Source organism: Mobula hypostoma, chromosome 20 (genome assembly GCF_963921235.1).
Source record: "Mobula hypostoma chromosome 20, sMobHyp1.1, whole genome shotgun sequence".
Taxonomy (NCBI): Eukaryota; Metazoa; Chordata; class Chondrichthyes; order Myliobatiformes; family Myliobatidae; genus Mobula; species Mobula hypostoma.
This window is the reverse complement of record NC_086116.1, coordinates 49,501,422-49,523,865: the sequence shown is the minus strand read 5'-3', so window position 1 is coordinate 49,523,865 and position 22,444 is coordinate 49,501,422. Positions and strand designations below refer to the sequence as shown.

At 40.3% G+C, this 22,444-nt stretch overlaps 1 protein-coding gene across 2 annotated transcripts in view; it reads left to right on the top strand.

The window, feature by feature from the left end:
* The first annotated feature begins 251 nt into the window (after positions 1-251).
* orc5 (origin recognition complex, subunit 5) overlaps positions 252-22,444 on the top strand; it is an 89,672-nt gene continuing 67,479 nt past the window's right edge. For both annotated transcript variants that reach the window (XM_063072856.1, XM_063072854.1), the window contains exons 1-3: positions 252-323; positions 14,590-14,731; positions 16,771-16,863. In XM_063072856.1, coding sequence (XP_062928926.1) covers positions 14,621-14,731; positions 16,771-16,863 — 204 coding nt within the window. In that variant the 5' untranslated portion in view covers positions 252-323; positions 14,590-14,620. The remainder of the gene's footprint in view (positions 324-14,589; positions 14,732-16,770; positions 16,864-22,444) is intronic.

Genomic DNA, 22,444 nt, shown 5'->3' with positions numbered 1-22,444 from the left:
TCTCGAATGGACCATCTGAATATTTCCAGCATTTTTTTTTGCTTTTATTTCCATTTTCTCGATTTTACTCAAAGCATGGAATCAGCGATCAGATCATCAGTTAAAGCTCTCAGAACCCATCTTGGTGCATGGTGAGAGAAAGCTTTACATCCCCGACACGAGTTTTAAACTGCCGAAATCTGTACCTTGAGAGACGGACTGAAGTAAATCTCGATTTAAACGCGGGGAGGCGCATGTGCGCATGCGTAACGCGCTGACGGGTTAAAGTTCACGTGGCGCTCTGAGAAAACTGGCGCGCGAAAGGGGAAAGCGAGGAAAATCAGGTAATAGTTGGGTTGATGGGAGGGAGAAAGGTCGGCTGGCGGGGGTGTGATTGTGGTTGGATTGGAGAGGGATATAGAGAGTTATGTGTGACCATTGGGAGGTGCGGGTGATTAAGGTGGAGCGAAGGATGCGGGGCAGGGGAGTTTGTGGTTTACAGTTCAGAGGAGTGGGTGGTGAAGGTGAGGGCTTTAGCTGCAGTGGGTTTAGGAGTATGAGTGACTGGAGAACGGGAGGACGGGAGGGGTAAGTGGCACGTGTGTCTGACAGCGGGGTTGATAGGATGAGGATGATTTCTGGGGGGAGGTCATTGGGTGACTGTGGTGTTGGTGATGTTGGGGGCTGAGGGGCACATGTGATGGGAGTTGAGGGGGTGTGGGTGAAGGTAGTGAGTGTAGGTAAGTGCTGGGCAAACGGGAGTGAGGGATATGGGTGACAGTGTATGAGTCAGGTGATGTTTGTGAATATTGTTTAGGAACTAGTGATGGTATAAGGTGTGGTGTGGCCATGTGATGGTGAGGGTACTGGTTAATGGTTGGGGAGTAAAACGGGTGAAATTATGGTGGTGGAGGTTAGTGAAAGTATAGTGGGGGGGGGTGCGGTCGTGCAGGAGTGAGATAGCTTGCAACTATTCCTCCCCTGTTGGTTTGACTGCTCTTCCATCATAAGGTGAATGGCCTTATAAATGATGTGTGTGTGAAAAAGGCTTATTCATAAGAAGAATATGTGAAGATGAAGTAACTAATTGCTTTTGTTTGAGATGTTGCAGCTAATTCAGAATCAGGTTTATTATCACTGGCATGTGATGTGAAATTTGTTAAAGCAGCAGCAGTTCAATGCATTACGTAATCTAGAAGAGAGAAAAAAATAAAAATAATAATAAGTAAATCAGTTACAGTATATGTATATTGAATAGATTTTTTAAAAAATGTGCAAAAACAGAAATACTGTATTTTTTTTTAAAAAAGTGAGGTAGTGTCCAAGGATTCAATGTCCATTTAGGAATTGGATGGCAGAGGGGAAGAAGCTGTTCCTGAGTTGCTGAGTGTGTGCCTTTAGGCTTCTGTACCTCCTCCCTGATGGTAACAGTGAGAAAAGGGCATGCCCTGGGTGCTGGAGGTCCTTAATAATGGATGCTGCCTTAATGAGACACTGCTCCCTGAAGGTACTTTGTAGGCTAGTACCCAAGATGGAGCTTACTTGCACTCATTCCCACAAATAGAAAACTGCAAAGGTTGTTAGAAAAATTAAAAATCCATATTTTCCTTTTATACAGTAGCATCATTTTGAACAGGACCTGTTAGAAGCTGCACCTTGTGAACTATCGTTCTTGCATATTATCCTCTGATTTCACCCTTCATATAAAAGTTGCAAAATCTTGCATTTAATTGGAACTTTGTAATCAGGATGTAATTGGGTAGGAATTTGATGAAGCACATTTTATTTCACTTTTTTTCCTATACGTTATATACAAGTATAATGCATTTTTAAATCAATGCTGTGTAAGTTTAAATGGATCAGGAAATTTGCAGGCCCTCAGGACTGCTGTTCTGGCTGCAAAGCTACCCATATTCCTAATGTCTGGTATACTGCATTCTGATTCAGTGCTGTTGGGCACCCTCTCCACAGTTTGGACTGTGGCCCCATTTGGTGCTCTAGACCATAGCCTCTGATCACATAGCCCATTTACATCAAAATATCCTAAATGGATGTAATTTCTGTGATTCAGCTGGGAAGAAAATCTTTAGCAGTCTATCTTTTAACTGTTGCAGTTATACAATACAGATGCAAAACAAAGGACATTCAATTACCTTGGCTGTTTTGTCATCCTCTTAAAGCCATTTGGACATATGCAGCCATCTGGTCTTTGACCCTGCTCTGCCATTCATTTAAACTACAGCGGTTCATCTTCGTTGCCCTCATTTAACTGCACTATACCTAAAAGTGTAGAGAAATATTATCAGACTTAATGTTGTGTGACTGAGCCTTCATGGCCTTCTGTGGAAAATATGTCTAACGATTCCCCATTCTCTAAATGAATGATCCCTCATCGGAGTCCTAAGTGACCTATACCTAATTTTGACACCAAGCCCTCTGGTTATGGAATCCTCAGTCACAGAGAATGTCACCACATTGAGCCCTGCAAGCAATGAGGTTGTTTCCATTTCTTTTCTGGATTCTGTAGAATACATACTTAGTCTATTCCCATGGTAAATCTGCCATCTAGAAATGGGTCTGGTGAATTTTTCGTGCATTCTTTTGCAATCAGCTGCAACTATCCCATGATCTATGAAGTTTAAAAAATTCTACCATTGTATCTAATCTGCAGACAATTCTTTCAAAACACAGTAATATAGATTGGATTCTTACCAATCACAAGTGTTATTTTTTTTTACTACAGGTTGAGTACCCTTTATCTGAAATTCCAAAATCCAATTTTTTTTTGAGTGCTGTCAAAATGTCACAAATGGAAAATTTCACAAGTTTCAGGGAAGGTTCCCAGATGATGTGCAGGTCTCTGTGCACAACAGACAGTTCTGAGAAATAACCTCACGTATGTAATGAACAAAAGTTATTGAAAAATAGGAAAACACTGCAGAAAGTGCAAAATGAAGATCTTGATCATGCATCCTTAGCATTGGAGTGAACATATGCTACTTAACAAGCAAAGATCTATCACAGCAAACTGAAATTGAAGGTAATTGAATATTCAGCAAGCTGGTTGCAGAAATTTAAGAAAAGGCCTGGCCTTAAATTTTTAAAGCATCGTGCAATCACAAAAATCTAGCACCGGAACAAGTTTATAATGCTGATTGTTTTTAAAGAGTTGCTGATGAAAATCTAACACCAGACCAAGTCTGTCCCAGTCCTGCTCACTCACCTGGAACATGTGAGTGACGTGGAACTCTCACGATCAAGTGCTGCAGATTTTATCTGCCATGGGAGATTTCAGTGATCATCTCGGTAGTGGTGCTCATCCCACCTCAAACACATGTAAAATGAGCTCCAGATGCACTGTCAACGTAATAAACAGGCATGAAACAGTGCATCCTAATGCCTTCCCTATCAAAAGTCTCTAAATAATTATTACCAACAAATCACTTGTAGAACCAAAGGAACCAACATACTGGACCACTATTACACCACCATCATGAGTACTTACTGTGCTATACCATGCCCACACTTTGGAAGTCTGATCACCTGGTTGTACTTCTACTTTCTATGTATAGATAGAGACTGAAGATTGCAACAGCAGTAGTGAGGACCAAGAAGGTATGGACTAAGGAGGCGTAGCACTGCTTTGAATCAGTGGGCTGGACTGTACTCAGGGATTCATCTTCGAATTCTGAATAAGTATGCCACAGCTGTCACTGACTTCATTAAAATCTATGCGGATGTGTGTGTGCTTATGAGGACATACTGCACATACTCAAATCAAAAGCTGTGGATGAACCAGGAGGCTTGTAGCCTGCTGAGGGCTTGATATGTGCCATTCAAGTATGTCAAACCAGGACTGTACAAGTAAACAAGCTATGACTTAGAGGGGGCTATCTCAATAGCAAAGGAACAATTTCGAATGAGATTGGAGGTAGAATCGGATGCAATTCAACTCTGGCAGGGTTTGTAGGCAATTATTTCATGCAAAGTGAAACCGAATATCATGAATGGCGGTAATGCTTCACTCCCAGATGAGCTCAACAACTTTTATGCATGCTATGAAAGGAAGAATAAAACTATAGCTATGAGAATCTCTGCAGCATCCTGTGATCTCAGTCTTGGAGGCCTACCCATATTCCTAACAGCAAGCGGCCTCCCCGGTGAATGATTTCTGTAATCTGTCAAGTAGGGGACCGTGCACAATTCTGATTTGATGGAGATGGATGTGAGAGTACGGAGGAACATCTGAAAAACTTCTGAAATGCCCGCTTCACTGCTGCTGCTACTGTGTGGTAACCGGAATCTCTGGAGCAGAAGGCCCCAAATCCTCGGCTTTGCTTGTTTCAGCGGCCAGGGCTAGGTCAAAGGCGCTTGGTAGGGGATGGCGCTCGGGAGGCTGTATCGGAGCAGCTGGTCGGAGGCTCAAAGTTTTCGGACGGACGGACTCAGTGTTGGCTGTGATCGGCTGCTTCCAAGGCATTGGCAAGTTGATGGTGCCTGGAGGTGTATGGCAGGGAGCCTGCTATTGGAGACTCAGGAGTCAATTGACTCGGGGACTTTGAGACTTTTATTTTACTGTGCCCATGGTTTGTTCTTCATCAAATTATAGTATTGCTTTGCACTGCTGTAATTATATGTTATAGTTATGTGGTTCTGTCAGTGTTAGTCTTTGGTTTGTCTGTTTTCTGTGATACACTTCGGAGAAACATTGTATCATTTCTTAATGCATGTATGCATTTCTAAATGACAATAAAAGAGGACTGAGTGTTCTCATAATCTAATGCGGTCTTTCACGAGGGTGAACTTCTTGCAAGGCGACCGTGCCTGATGGAGTACCTGGTAGGGCTCTGAAAATGTGTGCCAGCCAACTGGCTGGTGTGCTCAAAGACATTTTCAGTCTCTCACTGCTACTGTCTGAAGTTCCCACCTACTTCAAAAGAGCAACAATTATGCCAGTGCCCAAGAAGAGCAGGGTGAACTGCCTTAACAACTATCATCCAGTAGCACTCACATCTATGGTAACGAAGTGCTATGAGAGGTTGGTTATGGCAAGAATTAACTCCTGTCTCAACAAGGACCTGGACCAACTGCAATTTGTCTCTTGCTATAATAGGTCCTATGGCGGATGTGATCTCATTGGCTGTTCACGTCGCCTTGGATCACCTAGACAATGTTAATATCTATGTCAGGAAGCTTTTCATTGACTACAGACCAGCGTTTAACACAATAGTTCCTACAGTTCTGATCAAAAAGCTCCTCTGTAACTGGATCCTCAACTTCCTAACTGGAAGACCACAATCTGTGAGGATCAAAAATAGTATTTGACAATCAACGTTGGCACACCTCAGAGATGTGTGGTTTGCCTTCTCTATGGTTAGGCACAGCTCAAATGCCATCTATAAATTTGCTAACCATGCAACTATCGTTGGCAGAATTTCACATGGTGATGAGAGGTCATAAAGGAGAGAGATATATCAGCTACTTCAGTGATGTCACAGCAACAACCTTGCACTTGATGTCAGACAGACCAAAGAACTAATTGTCGACTTTAGAAAGGCCGAGATGAGGGAACACACACCAGTCCTCATAGAGGGATCAGAAGTGGGAACAGTGAGCAAATTCAAGTTTCTGAGTGTCAGCATCTGTGAGGATCTATCCTGGGCTCAACATATTGATGCAGTTGCAAAGAAAGCAGCAGCTATAGTTCGTTCGGAGCTTGAAGAGATTTGGTATGTTACCAAAGACACACTCAAATTTCTACAGATGTACTGTGGAGAGCATTCTAAATGGCTGCATCACCAGGGGTGGGGGCTACTGCACAGGATCAAAATAAGTTGCAGGTAGTTATAAACTTAGCTGCATAATAGGGACTAGCCTCCATAATATCCAGGACGTCTTCAAGGAACGATGCCTCAAAAAGGCGGCATCCATCATTAAGGATCCCCATCACCCAGAACGTACCCTCTTATTGCTACTGTCAGGGAAGAGGTACAGAAGGCACACAACGATTTATGAACAGCTCCTTCCCCTCTGTCATCCGATTTATGAATGGCCATTGAACCAATGAACTACTTTTTAAATTTGTTTTTTACCTTTAACTTTTTAATATATATATACTTAATGTAATTTCACTTTTTTCTGTATTATGTATTGCGTTGTACTGCAGCTGCAAAGAACAAATTTCACGACACATGTTGGTGCTATGGTTCTATAATATTAAACCTGATTTTGAAGTCTAAAATGCTGATTGTTTTTATACATTACATAAAACCTAAAAAAATACAAACACAGTACAGTGTACTGTAACCTTTAATCAAAACATTTTATCGTAGGTGGAGACTGAAAACCTGCATTGTTTATTGTTGTTCAACAGCAGATTCAGGTATTCTCTCCCAATACTGCTGTGCTGCTTTTGTTACCCTGCATATATATTTTCATTATATTAATGGTCTGTAATAATTTTTACTGGTACGTACATTTGTGTGATGAACCAGCATAAGACAAAGACTGATTATTGGTAGCACATAAATTCAGAGTCGGAAATGATGGCGATCCCAAGCTATCTTATTATGTATTCCAAAATCTGAAAAAAATCCAAAATACTTCCGGCACCCCTCAAGCATTTCAGATAAGTGGTACCCAACATTAATACTGATTTCCTTTCATCCTCAATTCTTAAATGATCTTTAGCATTCTTCTATTTTTGGTGTCTCATAATTACAACTTCCTTGAAAACAGACGTAAAGTATTTGTTTAATTTATCTGCCTTTTGAAATTTTCCATTATGTATTCTCCTGCTTTTTGTCAGATATCTACATTTTCTCTTGCTTATCTTTTCCTTTACACACATCCAAAGAACTTGTCCTTTCTTCTGCTCCTTGACAATTTATTTTTATAGTATATCCTATCTTCTCTTTCTTTAGTGATTTCTTAGTTCTTTGACTTTTACAATGGTATTGTTATACTATACTAAATACTAAAATGAGTCTTTTCTCCAGTTTGTGTAAAACCATTTCACATATGATGCATGATTTCATCCACCTACTTATTATCAGCCATTGACCCGTCTAATCTATGTCTGGTTTAAAGTCCTCCATGATTGTTGCATACCTTTCAATCTTAAGTCACCTTAAGTTTCCTGATTTATGTCATATTAGAACTGTGGCCTGTAAATGACTTCTATCAATGTTTTCTTCCCTCTGCTGCTTCTTGGTTCCACCTGAAATTGATTCAAATTCTGCAACATTATCTGTTGAGCCAAGCTCATTTCTTAGCACGGTACTGATTTCACTCCTATTAATATCAGCACACCACACCTTTTCCTTTTTGCCTGTCATTCTTAGAGCATGCTTCTAACTCAATGGTTTTTGTACACTTGACTGAGCAAGGGGTTGATTTGAAGGGGCCAGACAAGTGCGTTCATCCCTTATTACCACTTCTCAATTTTTACCTTTTCTGTGTTACATCCAACCCTTTGCTCTACCTTGCTCCTGACTAACTCCTTTATCTTGTATACAAGAAAACTTTGGCAACTAGGAGGAAATGTGTATTAAATTGTCACGTATAGTTATAACTTCACACCTTTGGCTCATTTGAGGTGGAAGGGTGGTCTTTTTGTTGACATAGAATCCTTAAAGCCAGGATAGCTTCCATAAATCATCGAGGAGTTTAAAATTTCTCGTGAGCTTCCATGTTATGTCACGCAGCAATTAATTTTACTGATGGCTAAGTAAATTCTTTGCCCCATTCAAACGAGTGTTGTGAGATCTTTTGCGTCCACTATAAAGTAGATAAGATTGTGGTTCAATATCATATTGAAAGGATATTTCTAACAAAGTAGTACTCCTCAGTATTAAAAGCAGAAAGTGCAGTGGTGGTACTCAGCAGGTCAGCCATCATTCTGTGGAGAGCGAAGCAGAATCAATGTTTCAGGTCACTGAATTCGTCGATTCTTTTTTAAAAGACCCATATAAATTCAGTGCGGTAGTTTTCTTGAAAACTAAAATCTGAATTTTTCAAAAGAAGAGACTTTCTTAAAATATATTTGTAGATAAAATATTAAAGTGGAATAAGGGAAAATGATTTGATTTGTGAGATCATCTTTCTTTTCATAAATGTCACAGCAACAACCCTTCTGTGACTTAGATCTCAGGAATTTTTGGCAAATTGAGAAATTACACATTTGGAACCCCCCCCCCCAATAATTATAAACACAAGAGAATAGATAGATGTTGGAAATCCAGAGCAACACAAAATGCTGGAAAAACTCAGCAGGTCATACAGCATCAATGAAGAGGAATAATATATTGGGCCGAGACCTTGATGAAAGGTCTTGGCCCAAGATATTGACTATTCATTCCTCTGCATAGATTCTGCCTGACCTGCTGAATTCCTCCAGCATTTTGTATGTTACATTGAGAAATTTTCAAACGTATTTGTACAACTGCATCAGTGTTGAAACAGCCTATTTTCTAAAGGGTGTGCATGTGCTTGTGTTTAAATTTATTCATATTTTAGGTTGCATTTATTGCCCTACCTTCACTGCTGTTGAGTTAAGCTATCTTCTTGAACCACTGCAACTTTGGTGAACTTGTTGCCATAATGCTATTGATTTGGAAGTTCCAGGATATAGACTCAGTGATGATGAAGGAACACGATACATTTTCAAGTTAGAATTGTATGTGATTTGCTGGGGAACGCACCCAGCACATCTTTAAGAAAAAAGCCGAAATAAACAAGCTAATTAATTAGGTGCCGCCCGGTACGTAAATGTCGGCCCAGATCAGAGGCGACGCAATTGGCAATCGCCTCTGATCTGGGCCGACATTTATGTGCCAGGCAGCACCTAATTAATTAGCTTGTTTATTTTTGCTTTTATCTTAAAGATGTGCTGGGTGCATTCAGGCCACCGTTGCACCGCTGCATTCTTCGTGGCCCGGTATCGGTCCACGGCCCGGAGGTTGGGGACCACTGTCCTAGTGATAATGTTCCGATGTACTTGGTGGCTTGGACATTAGTGGAGAAGGTAGTAGGGAGATGCTGTTGGAGTAGGCTAGTAACTGCAGTGCATTGTTTCATTCACATAAGTTATATCATTAATGTATGGAATAAATATTTAGGTGGATCACTTTGCAACCAACTGAACTTTTATTCTTTTATTTATTCCTGCCTAAGACCTCCTGACGAAATCCTCCCATATGTCTTTAGTCATACCCTGAGCATTATGCCTGTTACCCCTCCTAATGAGTACTCTCCACAGATAAGATAATCTAAATTTTTATAGTCTATCTTGTTTCATTCCTTTGCCTTCTCTCCTCAGACCTGCAGATTCTTTCCATTCAGATACTTAATCCAGCTTTGTTTTGAAGACTGCATTTGAATCTACCTCAACTTGTACTTGGCGGTGCAGTCCAGATTCTAACTATACCCACTCCCACTCTGACTTCAGTCTATGACCTCCGTCCTGTTTTGAGGCCCAATGAAAGCTTGAGTAACATAGAAACATAGAAAATAGGTGCAGGAGTAGGCCATTCGGCCCTTCAAGCCTGCACCGCCATTTATTATGATCATGGCTGATCATCCAACTCAGAACCCTGCACCAGCCTTCCCTCCATACCCCCTGATCCCCGTAGCCACAAGGGCCATATCTAACTCCCTCTTAAATATAGCCAATGAACCGGCCTCAACTGTTTCCTGTGGCAGAGAATTCCACAGATTCACCACTCTCTGTGTGAAGAAGTTTTTCCTAATCTCAGTCCTAAAAGGCTTCCCCTTTATCCTCAAACTGTGACCCCTTGTTCTGGATTTCCCCAACATCGGGAACAATCTTCCTGCATCTAGCCTGTCCAATCCCTTTAGGATTTTACACGTTTCAATCAGATCCCCCCTCAATCTTCTAAATTCCAACGAGTACAAGCCTAGTTCATCCAGTCTTTCTTCATATGAAAGTCCTGCCATCCCAGGAATCAATCTGGTGAACCTTCTTTGTACTCCCTCTATGGCAAGGATGTCTTTCCTCAGATTAGGGGACCAAAACTGCACACAATACTCCAGGTGTGGTCTCACCAAGGCCTTGTACAACTGCAGTAGTACCTCCCTGCTCCTGTACTCGATTCCTCTCGCTATAAATGCCAGCATACCATTCGCCTTTTTCACCGCCTGCTGTACCTGCATGCCCACTTTCAATGACTGGTGTATAATGACACCCAGGTCTCGTTGCACCTCCCCTCTTCCTAATCGGCCACCATTCAGATAATAATCTGTTTTCCTATTTTTGCCACCAAAGTGGATAACTTCACATTTATCCACATTAAATTGCATCTGCCATGAATTTGCCCACTCACCCAACCTATCCAAGTCACCCTGCATCCTCTTAGCATCCTCCTCACAGCTAACACTACCGCCCAGCTTCATGTCATCCGCAAACTTGGAGATGCTGCATTTAATTCCCTCATCCAAGTCATTAATATATATTGTAAACAACTGGGGTCCCAGCACTGAGCCTTGCGGTACCCCACTAGTCACTGCCTGCCATTCTGAAAAGGTCCCGTTTATCCCCACTCTTTGCTTCCTGTCTGCTAACCAATTCTCTATTCACATCAATACCTTACCCCTAATACCGTGTGCTTTAAGTTTGCACACTAATCTCCTGTGTGGGACCTTGTCAAAAGCCTTTTGAAAATCCAAATATACCACATCCACTGGTTCTCCCCTATCCACTCTACTAGTTACATCTTCAAAAAATTCTATGAGATTCGTCAGACATGATTTTCCTTTCACAAATCCATGCTGACTTTGTCGGATGATTTCACGGCTTTCCAAATGTGCTGTTATCACATCTTTGATAACTGACTCCAGCAGTTTCCCCACCACCGACGTTAGGCTAACCGGTCTATAATTCCCCGGTTTCTCTCTTCCTCCTTTTTTAAGAAGTGGGGTTACATTAGCCACCCTCCAATCCTCAGGAACTAGTCTAGAATCTAACGAGTTTTGAAAAATTATCACTAATGCATCCACTATTTCTTGGGCTACTTCGTTAAGCACTCTGGGATGCAGACCATCTGGCCCTGGGGATTTATCTGCCTTTAATCCCTTCAATTTACCTAACACCACTTCCCTACTAACATGTATTTCGCACAGTTCCTCCATCTCACTGGACCCTCTGTCCCCTACTATTTCTGGAAGATTATTTATGTCCTCCTTAGTGAAGACAGAACCAAAGTAATTATTCAACTGGTCTGTCATGTCCTTGCTCCCCATAATCAATTCACCTGTTTCTGTCTGTAGGGGACCTACATTTGTCTTTACCAGTCTTTTCCTTTATACATATCTATAAAAGCTTTTATAGTCAGTTTTTATGTTCCCTGCCAGTTTTCTCTCATAATCTTTTTTCCCCTTCCTAATTAAGCCCTTTGTCCTCCTCTGCTGAACTCTGAATTTCTCCCAGTCCTCAGGTGAGCCATTTTTTCTCTCTAACTTGTACGCTTCTTCTTTGGAATTGATACTATCCCTAATTTCTCTTGTCAGCCACGGGTGCACTACCTTCCTTGATTTATTCTTTTGCCAAACTGGGATGAACAATTGTTGTAGATCATCCATGCAATCTTTAAATGCTTGCCATTGCATATCCACCGTCAATCCTTTAAGTGTCATTTGCCAGTCCGTCTTAGCTAATTCACGACTCATGCCTTCAAAGTTACCCCTCTTTAAGTTCAGAACCTTTGCTTCTGAATTAACTATGTCACTCTCCATCTTAATGAAGAATTCCACCATATTATGGTCACTCTTACCCAAGGGGCCTCTCACGACAAGATTGCTAATTAACCCTTCCTCATTGCTCAAAACCCAGTCTAGAATAGCCTGCTCTCTTGTTGGTTCCTCGACATGTTGGTTCAAAAAACCATCCCACATACATTCCAAGAAATCCTCTTCCTCAGCACCTTTACCAATTTGGTTCACCCAATCTACATGTAGATTGAAGTCACCCATTATAACTGCTGTTCCTTTATTGCACACATTTCTAGTTTCCTGTTTAATACCATCTCTGACCTCACTACTACTGTTAGGTGGCCTGTACACAACTCCCACCAGCGTTTTCTGCCCCTTAGTGTTACGCAGCTCTACCCATATCGATTCCACATCTTCCCGGCTTATGTCCTTCCTTTCTGTTGCGTTAATCTCACCTTTAACCAGCAACGCCACCCCACCTCCTTTTCTTTCATGTCTATCCCTCCTGAATATTGAATATCCCTGAAGGTTGAGCTCCCATCCTTGGTCACCCTGGAGCCATGTCTCTGTGATCCCAACTATATCATAATCATTAATAACAATCTGCACTTTCAATTCATCCACCTTGTTACGAATGCTCCTTGCATTGATACACAAAGCCTTCAGGCGCTCTTTTACAACTCTCTTAGCCCTTATACAATTATGTTGAAAAGTGGCCCTTTTTGATGCTTGCCCTGGATTTGTCGGCCTGCCACTTTTACTTTTCTCCTTACTACTTTTTGCTTCTACCCTCACTTTACACCCCCCTGTCTCTCTGCACTGGTTCCCATCCCCCTGTTGTGAACTAACCTCCTCTCGCCTAGCCTCTTTAATTTGATTCCCACCCCACAACCATTCTAGTTTAAAGTCACCTCAGTAGCCCTCGCTAATCTCCCTGCCAGGATATTGGTCCCCCTAGGACTCAAGTGTAACCCGTCCTTTTTGTACAGGTCACGCCTGCGCCAAAAGAGGTCCCAATGATCCAAAAACTTGAATCCCTGCCTCCTGCTCCAGTCCCTCAGCCACGCATTTATCCTCCACCTCATCGCATTCCTACTCTCACTGTCGCGTGGCACAGGCAGTAATCCCGAGATTACTACCTTTGCAGTCCTTTTTCTCAACTCCCTTCCTAGCTCCCTATATTCTCCTTTCAGGACCTCTTCCCTTTTCCTACCTATGTCATTGGTACCTATATGTACCACGACCTCTGGCTCCTCACCCTCCCACTTCAGGATATCTTGAACACGATCAGAAATATCCCGGACCCTGGCACCAGGGAGGCAAACTACCATCCGGGTCTCTGGACTGCGTCCACAGAATCGCCTATCTGACCCCCTTACTATCGAGTCCCCTATCACAACTGCCCTCCTCTTCCTTTCCCTACCCTCCTGAGCTACAGGGCCGGACTCTGTGCCGGAGGCACGGCCACTGTCGCTTCCCCCGGGTAAGCTGTCCCCCCCCAACAGTACTCAAACAGGAGTACCTATTGTCAAGGGGCACAGCCACCGGGGTACTCTCTATTACCTGACTCTTCCCCTTCCCCCTCCTAACCGTGACCCACTTGTCTGCGTCCTGTGGCCCCGGTGTGACCACCTGCCTGTAACTCCTCTCTATCAACTCCTCACTGTCCTTGACCAGACGAAGGTCATCGAGCTGCAGCCATTCCTCAATTTTCGTCAAGGCATGTTGCAGCCTGCAATATGCATTCTCAAATACTCTAATCATAGAAAACTTTTTTTGCACTAGGACTGACTGTTTTTACCTCCCACTTCTTTTCTGAGATATTGCTGTGTCATGTTTGTTAAATATGAATAATTGTTTACAGTGGATTCTGTTTTTAGGCCATCAGTTAATTGGCACAGCCACTTATTTGGGACAACTCTTAAAGAACAAAAATTAATCAAGAAAATAGCTGGGATTCCCTTTGTTTATTTGTGACACCATGCCACTTAACTGGAACAGGAAGCTTTTGGCGCCACAGCGAACAGTTTCTAACTAGCCCCAGTTGTGTGTATTTGTGGCTGCACTGTGCTTAGAACAAAGAGTTTTAAATAGTTTCACTTGTGTGTGGGTTCAAAAAACAATGATTTTTGTCATTGATAGTGAGAAATAAGCAGTAAGACAATTTAGAACTGTTTTGCTCACTGCATTTTCAAGCATACAGGCTTGGAGATGACAGAAACAGCTGGTAGTGAAAATGAAACTATTTCACTGCTTCAACAAGTTAGGAATTATGAAGAATTTGAAATTATCAACAATCATTATGAATGTTACAATGAAAATGGAAACTTGGAGGTTGCAGTTGTCGAAAGGCTATGAAGGCAGTCCATTATATGCACTAGGAGTTTGTATTGATTTTGTTCATTTACCGTCAATCAAAAAAATACATCAGCATACACTGAATGAATTTCTCTGTTGCTAACTATTAGTAACGAATACATAGTTTTATAATACTGTAGTAATATTGGTAGTGTTCTAGTTTATTCTGTATTTCATTTAAATACATAATTTATTACTTAGTTAAACAGTAGTTTGTGTTTTTTTAAATATCTTTTTTGTCTATTTCCATGAAACTTTGGCTAATTGTGGCAGCTGTTTAAATGGGCCAAAATGTGCTGTTCCCACTGTATTTCTTTTCATTTTCTATTATCATGAAGGTATCTTCCATTATGTGAGATAATGGAAGCTTCCTTGGTTATTTGTGTCAAAGATTTTTGAGTGTGTTATTCAGGGATGTGTTTATTTTCTATAAACTTAATATATTTATTATCTACAAACCTATGTTAAATATATTTAGTCTAAGATGTTTAAGTTTTACAGTTGTTAATTGTTTTTATTTTGTAGCCTGTAGGAGGGCATTCTTAAATATTTAAAGATGACTGAGCTTGATTATGCTGAATCTGTTGAAGACAAAATCAGTTTGATGAAAGAAAAACTAATTTGTCGAGATTCTCAGCTTGTGACTCTGCTGTCACTACTAGGACAGGTAATTTTTATTTTAAATTTATCAGTATCAAATAGAGGAAAGGGATGACTTTGTATTTTGTTACTAGTTTATGAAGAATTTAAGCAAAAATGATTTTGGAGTATAATTTTGCTTTTTCTGTTCATGTTATCTTTATTATAATTTTAAATTTCATTGTTCACATTTGGACAACTTTTATTCCACCCAAATTGCCCAAGAGTTACTGACTGTTTTGGAAGGGTGGGAATCCATTGGGATTGGTTCTTATTGCATCATCTACAGGTTAGCATATTGATTTTCAATGAGGTCCTGCAGTCTGAAGATCAGTATGATATAGATTCCTGAAAGTTGACTTGCTGAGCATGCCGATTCACCTATTAGGTCTTAAAAACATAGAAAACCTACAGCACAATACAGGCCCTTCGTCCCACAAAGCTGTGCCAAACATGTCCTTACCTTAGAAATTACCTAGGGTTACCTATAGCCCTCTATTTTTCTGAGCTCCATGTACCTGTCCAGGAGTATCTTAAAAGACCCTATCATATCCACCTTCACCACCGTTGCCGGCAGCCCATTCCACTCACTCACCACTGTCTACGTAAAAAAAAACTTACCCCTGACATCTCCTCTGTACCTGCTTTCGAGCACCTTAAAACTGTTCCTTCTCGTGCTAGCCGTTTCAGCCCTGGGAAAAAGGTGCTGACTGTCCACACAATCAATGCCTCTCATCATCTTGTACACCTCTATCAGGTCACCTCTCATCCTCTGTCACTCCAAGGAAAAAAGGCCGAGTTCACTCAACCTATTCTCGTAAGGCATGCTCCCCAAACCAGGCAACATCCTTGTAAATCTTCTCTGCACCCTTTCTATGGTTTCCACATCCTTCCTGTAGTGAGGCGGCCAGAACTGAGCACAGTACTCCATGTGGAGTCTGACCAGGGTCCTATATAGCTACACCATTACCTCTCGGCTCTTAAACTCAATCCCATGATTAATGAATGCCAATGCACCATATGCCTTCTAAACCACAGAGTCAATCTGCGCAGCAGCTTTCAGTATTTTATAGATTAAAAAATTATTTTGTACAACTCCAGAGTACCCCTTAATGCCCAAAAATTAATAAACAATTTAAAACTTCCTGTTTCTCCTTAAGATCAGTGTCAGGCACAAATACAGGCAAAACCTCACTTCAGAGAAAGATTGGCATTTCAAGGCTCCCTCAGTACTGCCCCCACCAGCGCTGAGATCCCTCGGTACTGCCTCCTTCAGTAGTATATTGGAGTCCTGACCCGGACTTTTGAGCTGCGATATCTGGATCAGAGCCGGCAATGTGCTGACCTTTCTGGTAAATCCCAAACCACCTCGGCCATGTCCTGGAGAACCATTCTGGGGCTGTAGATAATGCAGTGTAGATCTCTGTCGTTGATGCCTTGCCTGTCCTTGATCATGGGAGCTGTGAGTGCTGGCATCCAGTTCCTCCATACCCTCCTGGATGTGCTACATTACCAGTTCATTGCCCTTCAGCTTTTGTGAGATACTTATACTACTCTTTTGCTGTTTTTAAACTTGTCATTGCATTTATTTTGGTTTAGTGTCCCAGCCAATATTTACAGTAGTTCTTCACCAAGACTTAAAATATTCATGCTCACATATTTACTGTATCTATGTTGCAATAACAATTGCATATTAGAAAAGTCCCAGCTGACTGTTGAGTGCTAGTCCTATAACGTTATATTTGACTTTAGAAAATCCCTTCATCCTTACCTGCTGTTCCTCTGTCAGAATTTTGTTTGTAATTCACTGTACTTAGTAATATTTCATGTGATTTTGTGCTGAAAGTAGTACAATTCTCATTAAAAGTCTGTTGAACTATGATTATAGCTGATGTACATGGATGTATAATACATGTTGTGTTTCTGACAGGCATTCTGTTTATTTATCCATAGTGTAAGATTTGTAATTTATTTAAAACTCTAAATGGAGACAAAAATGCACAGTTTTGGATATTGAAATAAAGGCATTAATTATTTTAATTCTATAAAATTTATTCCTTATTCTAGCCTCAACATTATAGCTACCCTTCTATTTTTGTATATGGGCACACAGCCACAGGGAAAACCTATGTGATACAAACATTATTGAAGACATTAAAGGTAAGTAAAAAAGCTTGTGAAAATAATTATTTTTGAGTATGGTAATGTGAGAAGTGATTAATTTCAAAATATATTTTTAAAACATCAATAATTTGCATTTCCAACTAAACCCTGCTGTTATCATTGAAACATTTTTAGATATTCAAGGCTTCTTTCTCCTTCATCTCCAACCTTAATGAAGGGTCTTGGCCTAAAGCATTGACTGTTTATTCTTCTCCATTGATGCTGCCTGACCTAAGTTCCTCCGGCATTTTGTCTGTTACTCTTGATTTCCAGCAACTGCCAAATCTCTTGTGTTCAGGTACTCTTCTCTGCTCAGAGGTCCTGAAAAATATTCTGCTAAAGTAGAACACAATATTTTGGGTCATCAATGATAGTGTTATCATATGTAGAGTAAGAAAACAGATGTGAAGAAGTTTTCCTCACGTTCTTGTGTTAAATGTTAGAGAGGGAGAAGACCTTTAGCCCCATGGGTCTTGGTGAGGTCTTGACTATTTTCAGACCATATACCTGCATTTGCCCCTTTTTCCCCAATATCTGGTTAACATAATCTTATCAATTTCTGATGTAAAGTTATCATTTGATCGAGCATCACTTGTCAAATGCAGAGAATTCCAAACTTTCTATGTATGTCAATATGCTTCTTAACTTTATTCCTTGTAAACCTGACTTTGTCTTTTAGACCTTTTCTCCTACTCCTTGTCTTTCCAACCAGCAGAAATGATTTCTCTTTAAACCATCTTATAAAATAACATTTTTTTGAAGTTTTCAAAATACTTCATATATTTATCTGTGGATGTGGCATCACAAGGGAGATTGACATCTATTGATCCTTCCTAATAGTCCTTGAGAAAGTGTTGCTTTCTTGAAATTAAGGTACTTTGCAGCGCTGTTAGTTGAAAGTTCAGAACATAGATTTTGCACTGATGAAAGCATGTCAAAGTATTTTCAAGTTGGGATGTTTATGACCTGGAGGGGAAGTTACTGGTGGCAGTGTTCCCACATTCCTTTATTATATTAATAATCTCCAAGAGGAATTTCCCTTTGATCCAGTACAGTGGATTCCATTTAATTGGGACACGTTGGGGCCAGTACATTTTGGCCCAATTAAGCGAATGCCCTAATTAGCTGAAGCTTCATGGAAATAGTTAAAAGATATAAAAAAGACAAAGTGAACAACAAATAATGTTTTTAAGTGAAAGACAGAACAAATTAGAACACTACCAATAGTAGTACAGTGCTGTAAAGCTGTGCATTAATTCCCAGTAGTTATCGACAGGATTTCATTTAATATATTCAAAATAAGCACAGACACCTGGAGCAGATAATGGACTGCCTTCGTACAATGCTATTTACAATTGTGTTCTCCAAATCGTCATTTTAATTGCAACATTCAGGATGATTGTCAGTACCTTCAATTTTTTCATAGTTTCTAACTTGTTGAAGTAGTGAAATAGTTTCATTTTATTCTTGGCTTTTTTGGCATCTCTTAAGTGTGAATGCTTGAAACCACAGTGAGCAAAACAGCTCAGAATTATCTTACTGCTTGTTTTTCACCAACTATCTGTGACAAAAATCACTTTTTTTAAAACAAACGTACACAGGTGATGCTATTTAAAAACTGTTATCTCTAAGCATGGTGTAGCTTCTGATGGCTACACAAGTGCTAGTTAGAACCTGTTCAGCAATAGTTTTGTGCCCCAACTAGGCAGCACAGTGTCCCAAATAAACAAAGGGAATCCCGGCAATATTTTGATTAGTTTTTGTTCTTTAAGTTGTCTCAAGTAAGCTGTTGCCCTGATTAACCAATGGCCCAATTAATTCACTGTATTTATAATTTACTTATTGAACTTCATGTGTTATTATGGTATGTAACTCTTGGTTCGGCTATTGGCTTAATCTAGGGGAAGACAGCCCTCAGCCCAGCCAAACTTAAGAAATCTTGTTTGAGTGGATGCTGTGCGATGTGTCCCCTGTTACAAATCAGTACTACAAAATAAACCATACACAATACACAATTAAATGATTGAGCTTTCTAATTCTTAATTTGACTATATGTTTAGTAAAGAAACAAAGAATAGGGCTCATTCTCATGAAACAGTCTAATTCGCAATGTTGGAGCTCACAGTTCAGTCCACTGGTTTCCCGTTGACCTCCTCTGAGCATAGCCAACCCTCGGACCCTCACTCCAAGTCTGCTCCATCCAGCGGTATACCAACTCTCTCCATTCGTGTCTTCTCTCCTCCTCTCTCCCCGACAAAAGACTGCGAAATCCCTGTTCCCAGACCCACAAGAAAGAACAAAATCCCTCACATTCCAAAGCCCCGCTATTTCTAGTCATAAACCAAACATTGCTGCTACAGAGAAACCATTACATTAGCAGTGAAACCTTACAGTGCATTACTATCTGTGACAAAAATCACTTTTTTTTTAAACAAACACACACAAGTGATGCTATTTAAAAACTATTATCTCTAAGCATGGTGTAGCTCCTAATGGCTACACAAGTGCTGGTTAGAACCTGTTCTGCAATAGTCTTGTGCCCCAATTAGGCAGCACAGTGTCCCAAATAAACAGGGAATCCGGGCAATTTTTTAAAATTAGTTTTTGTTCTTTGCATTGTCCCATATAAGCTGCTGCCCCAATTAACTAATGGCCCAATTAATTCACTGTATTTATAATTTACTTATTGAACTTCATGTATTATTATGGTAAATGTATACTGCACTCCTTTGAAGGCTAATATGTTCTTAAAAGTGGGAAAACGTCTAAGTGACCCTGTTTGGAGGCAAAAGGTGTTTAGCAAGTGTAACCAGAAGTGCCCCAGTTAGAAGGGGTCTGTAAGCCATAGTTGCTCATTCTTAACCATAAGCCATTGTTGAAAGTATATTTCAATGATTAGAGATATATTGGTTCAATGATAGTCATGAGGAAGGGTTATTTGACTTGAAATGTTAACTGGTTTCTTTTTTCACGTGCACTGCTTGGGCTGAGATATTTCAACTTTTTTTGATTTTGCTGCAGATTCCAGTATCTGCAACAGTATATATTTTCCAAGAAATATTGATTACTTACAGAAGAAGCAAGCTATTGAACCATTCAATATGAGTTAGCTTGACATTGCTTTTAAAGTTTATTATTAAATTCTCCAGTTGACTTGGACCTCTTTGTTTCCCATTGGGCCTCACACTATTAAGAATACGTGTCAGCTTGTGTACAACATCCAACCCACATTTAAAAAAAAACAATCGTGCACAGTCACCTACAGTTTCCTCAATAAAAGTAAATCATTCTCTGTTTCATAGCACTGCTAAGAAAACAGTTGTTAATGTAGTGCAATGACTAACTGCTTCCTGAATGTTCTCTTGATTTTGAAAAGCATTTTTTTCATAAATACAAATATTTTCATTATCTTTAACACCAATAGGTCTGAAGCCATCCGCAACCAGTTCCTTTCACTTGAAAGTGAACACTAAAAGTTTTTCTGACATGTTGCAGTCATCCCTTGACTCTTTTTAAAATAAAAAGTGGAAAAGAGAGAGATAATGAATCAGTAACAGCAGGAAACATTTTAGCCTGTAGAACATGAACACTTGTATTTTAATTGGCGTTCAAAGTAAAAACATTCAGTCATATCCACTGACGTTTACTTTGTTGTATGTAGTATTTACTTTGCACATTCACCATGAAAATCCTATTTTGAAAAAAGTGATTTAACATGGTGAGACTGATACTGTAATGTCAGTTTTCAGTTCATTTACTGTGGAGGTATTAATACCTCCTTTATCATGTTGTCTTTACAAAATTAAGTCATTGTACTATTTTATAAGCATTTTTTCTTGGAGACCCAAGAGGCCAAAGATGCTGGAATCGGGAGTAAAAAGCAAGCTGTTGGAGGAACTCAGCAGTTCAGCAGCAACTTTGGAAACAAAAGGATAGTCAGCATTTTGGGTCATGACCATTATCTTGACCATTTTACCTTAAACCTAGAATTTCTTTCAAGAAGGGTAAACTATTTGAACAAAGAAAATGACCTAAGCTATCTTTCAAATGAACAGGTGTCCTTTCAAGTAATTGTAGTGGAAGGTTGGTTTGCACTATAAAGAGGGATAAGAAGAGGATTTTCCAATAGTGGGAGAACACAGCCTCAGAATAGTAGGTCAACCTTTAGAATAGAGATGAGGAATTTCTTTGTAATTAATTGTCAGAGACAACTGTGGAAGCCAACTAATTGTGTATATTTAAAGCAAAAGTTAATAGGTTCTTAATTAGTAAGTCTGGGTAAGGATATCCAAGATTACTGGGAGAAAGCAGGAGAATCAGGTTGAAAGAGAAAATAAATCAGCCATGATCGAATAGTGGAGCAGACTCAATGGGCCATTTGGCCTAATTCTGCTCCTATCTCTCATGGTCTTATGGTAATTAGCAGTTGACACAAGTCTAGTATTGGTAAATATCAACAGTTCTGATGACATAGCATGCTTGGGACTTCGGTGGTGACAGACTGGCATATTTTTTTGGATTGTTAGATTTTCTATCACAACTATATCACAGCAGACTTCAAATCTAGTTTTTAATTATAAATAAAGGCATCCATTAGTCTTGCGAGACCATGGATCTGCACCTGGAAAGTCTTCACTCTCCAGGGCGCAGGCCTGAGCAAGGTTGTATGGAAGACCAGCAGTTGCCCATGCTGCAAGTCTCCCCTCTCCACGACACCGATGTTGTCCAAGGGAGGGGCATTAGGACCCATACAGCTTGGCACCAGTGTCGTCGCAGAGCACTTTGTGATTAAGTGCCTTGCTCAAGGACACAACACGCTGCCTTGGCTGGGGCTCGAACTCACGACCTTCAGATTGCTAGTCGAGCGCCTTAACCACTTGGCCACGTGCCCACTTTTTAAAATATATTATATAGTATTATAATAAACTTTGCAGTGAAACCAGAAAATTTAAAGCACATAGAGTAATAGTAGCCTAGGTGGATTTCAGGGGAATGTGGGAAAGGAATATCAGGTGGGTTTTACAAGAGCAAAGGCAACATTGCCTGTGAGCCAGTTGGAAAACTATTGAAATGTTCAAATAGCAGGGCTGTGGACTATCAGAGATTTGTTGATAGTTACTGAAATGTTTAGGGTAAAGAAAGTATTCTGGCCACAGATTGGTTCTGGAAAGTGAGTAGTACGATGAGAGAATTATGACACTAAATATAGTCAGATGTGAAGGCAAAGAATTTCCTATGCCTTTCTGCCACTATATAGTAAGGGAATTGAATAACAAGATTATTTGATATTCTTATTTTATTTTTCTAATCAACCGAGATTAGAAACATAGAAAATAGGTGCAGGAGTAGGCCATTCGGCCCTTCGAGCCTGCACCGCCATGCAGTATGATCATGGCTGATCATCCAACTCAGAACCCTGTGCCAGCCTTCCCTCCATACCCCTGATTCCTTTAGCCACTACGGCCATATTGTCCTATGGTGGGTAAACTTTGGATTATTGGTGGCAATAGACTTGAATGTTGTAAAGAGAGTAATAGATCTCATTAGATATAACATCCTTGAACTTTTTCACCTGCTT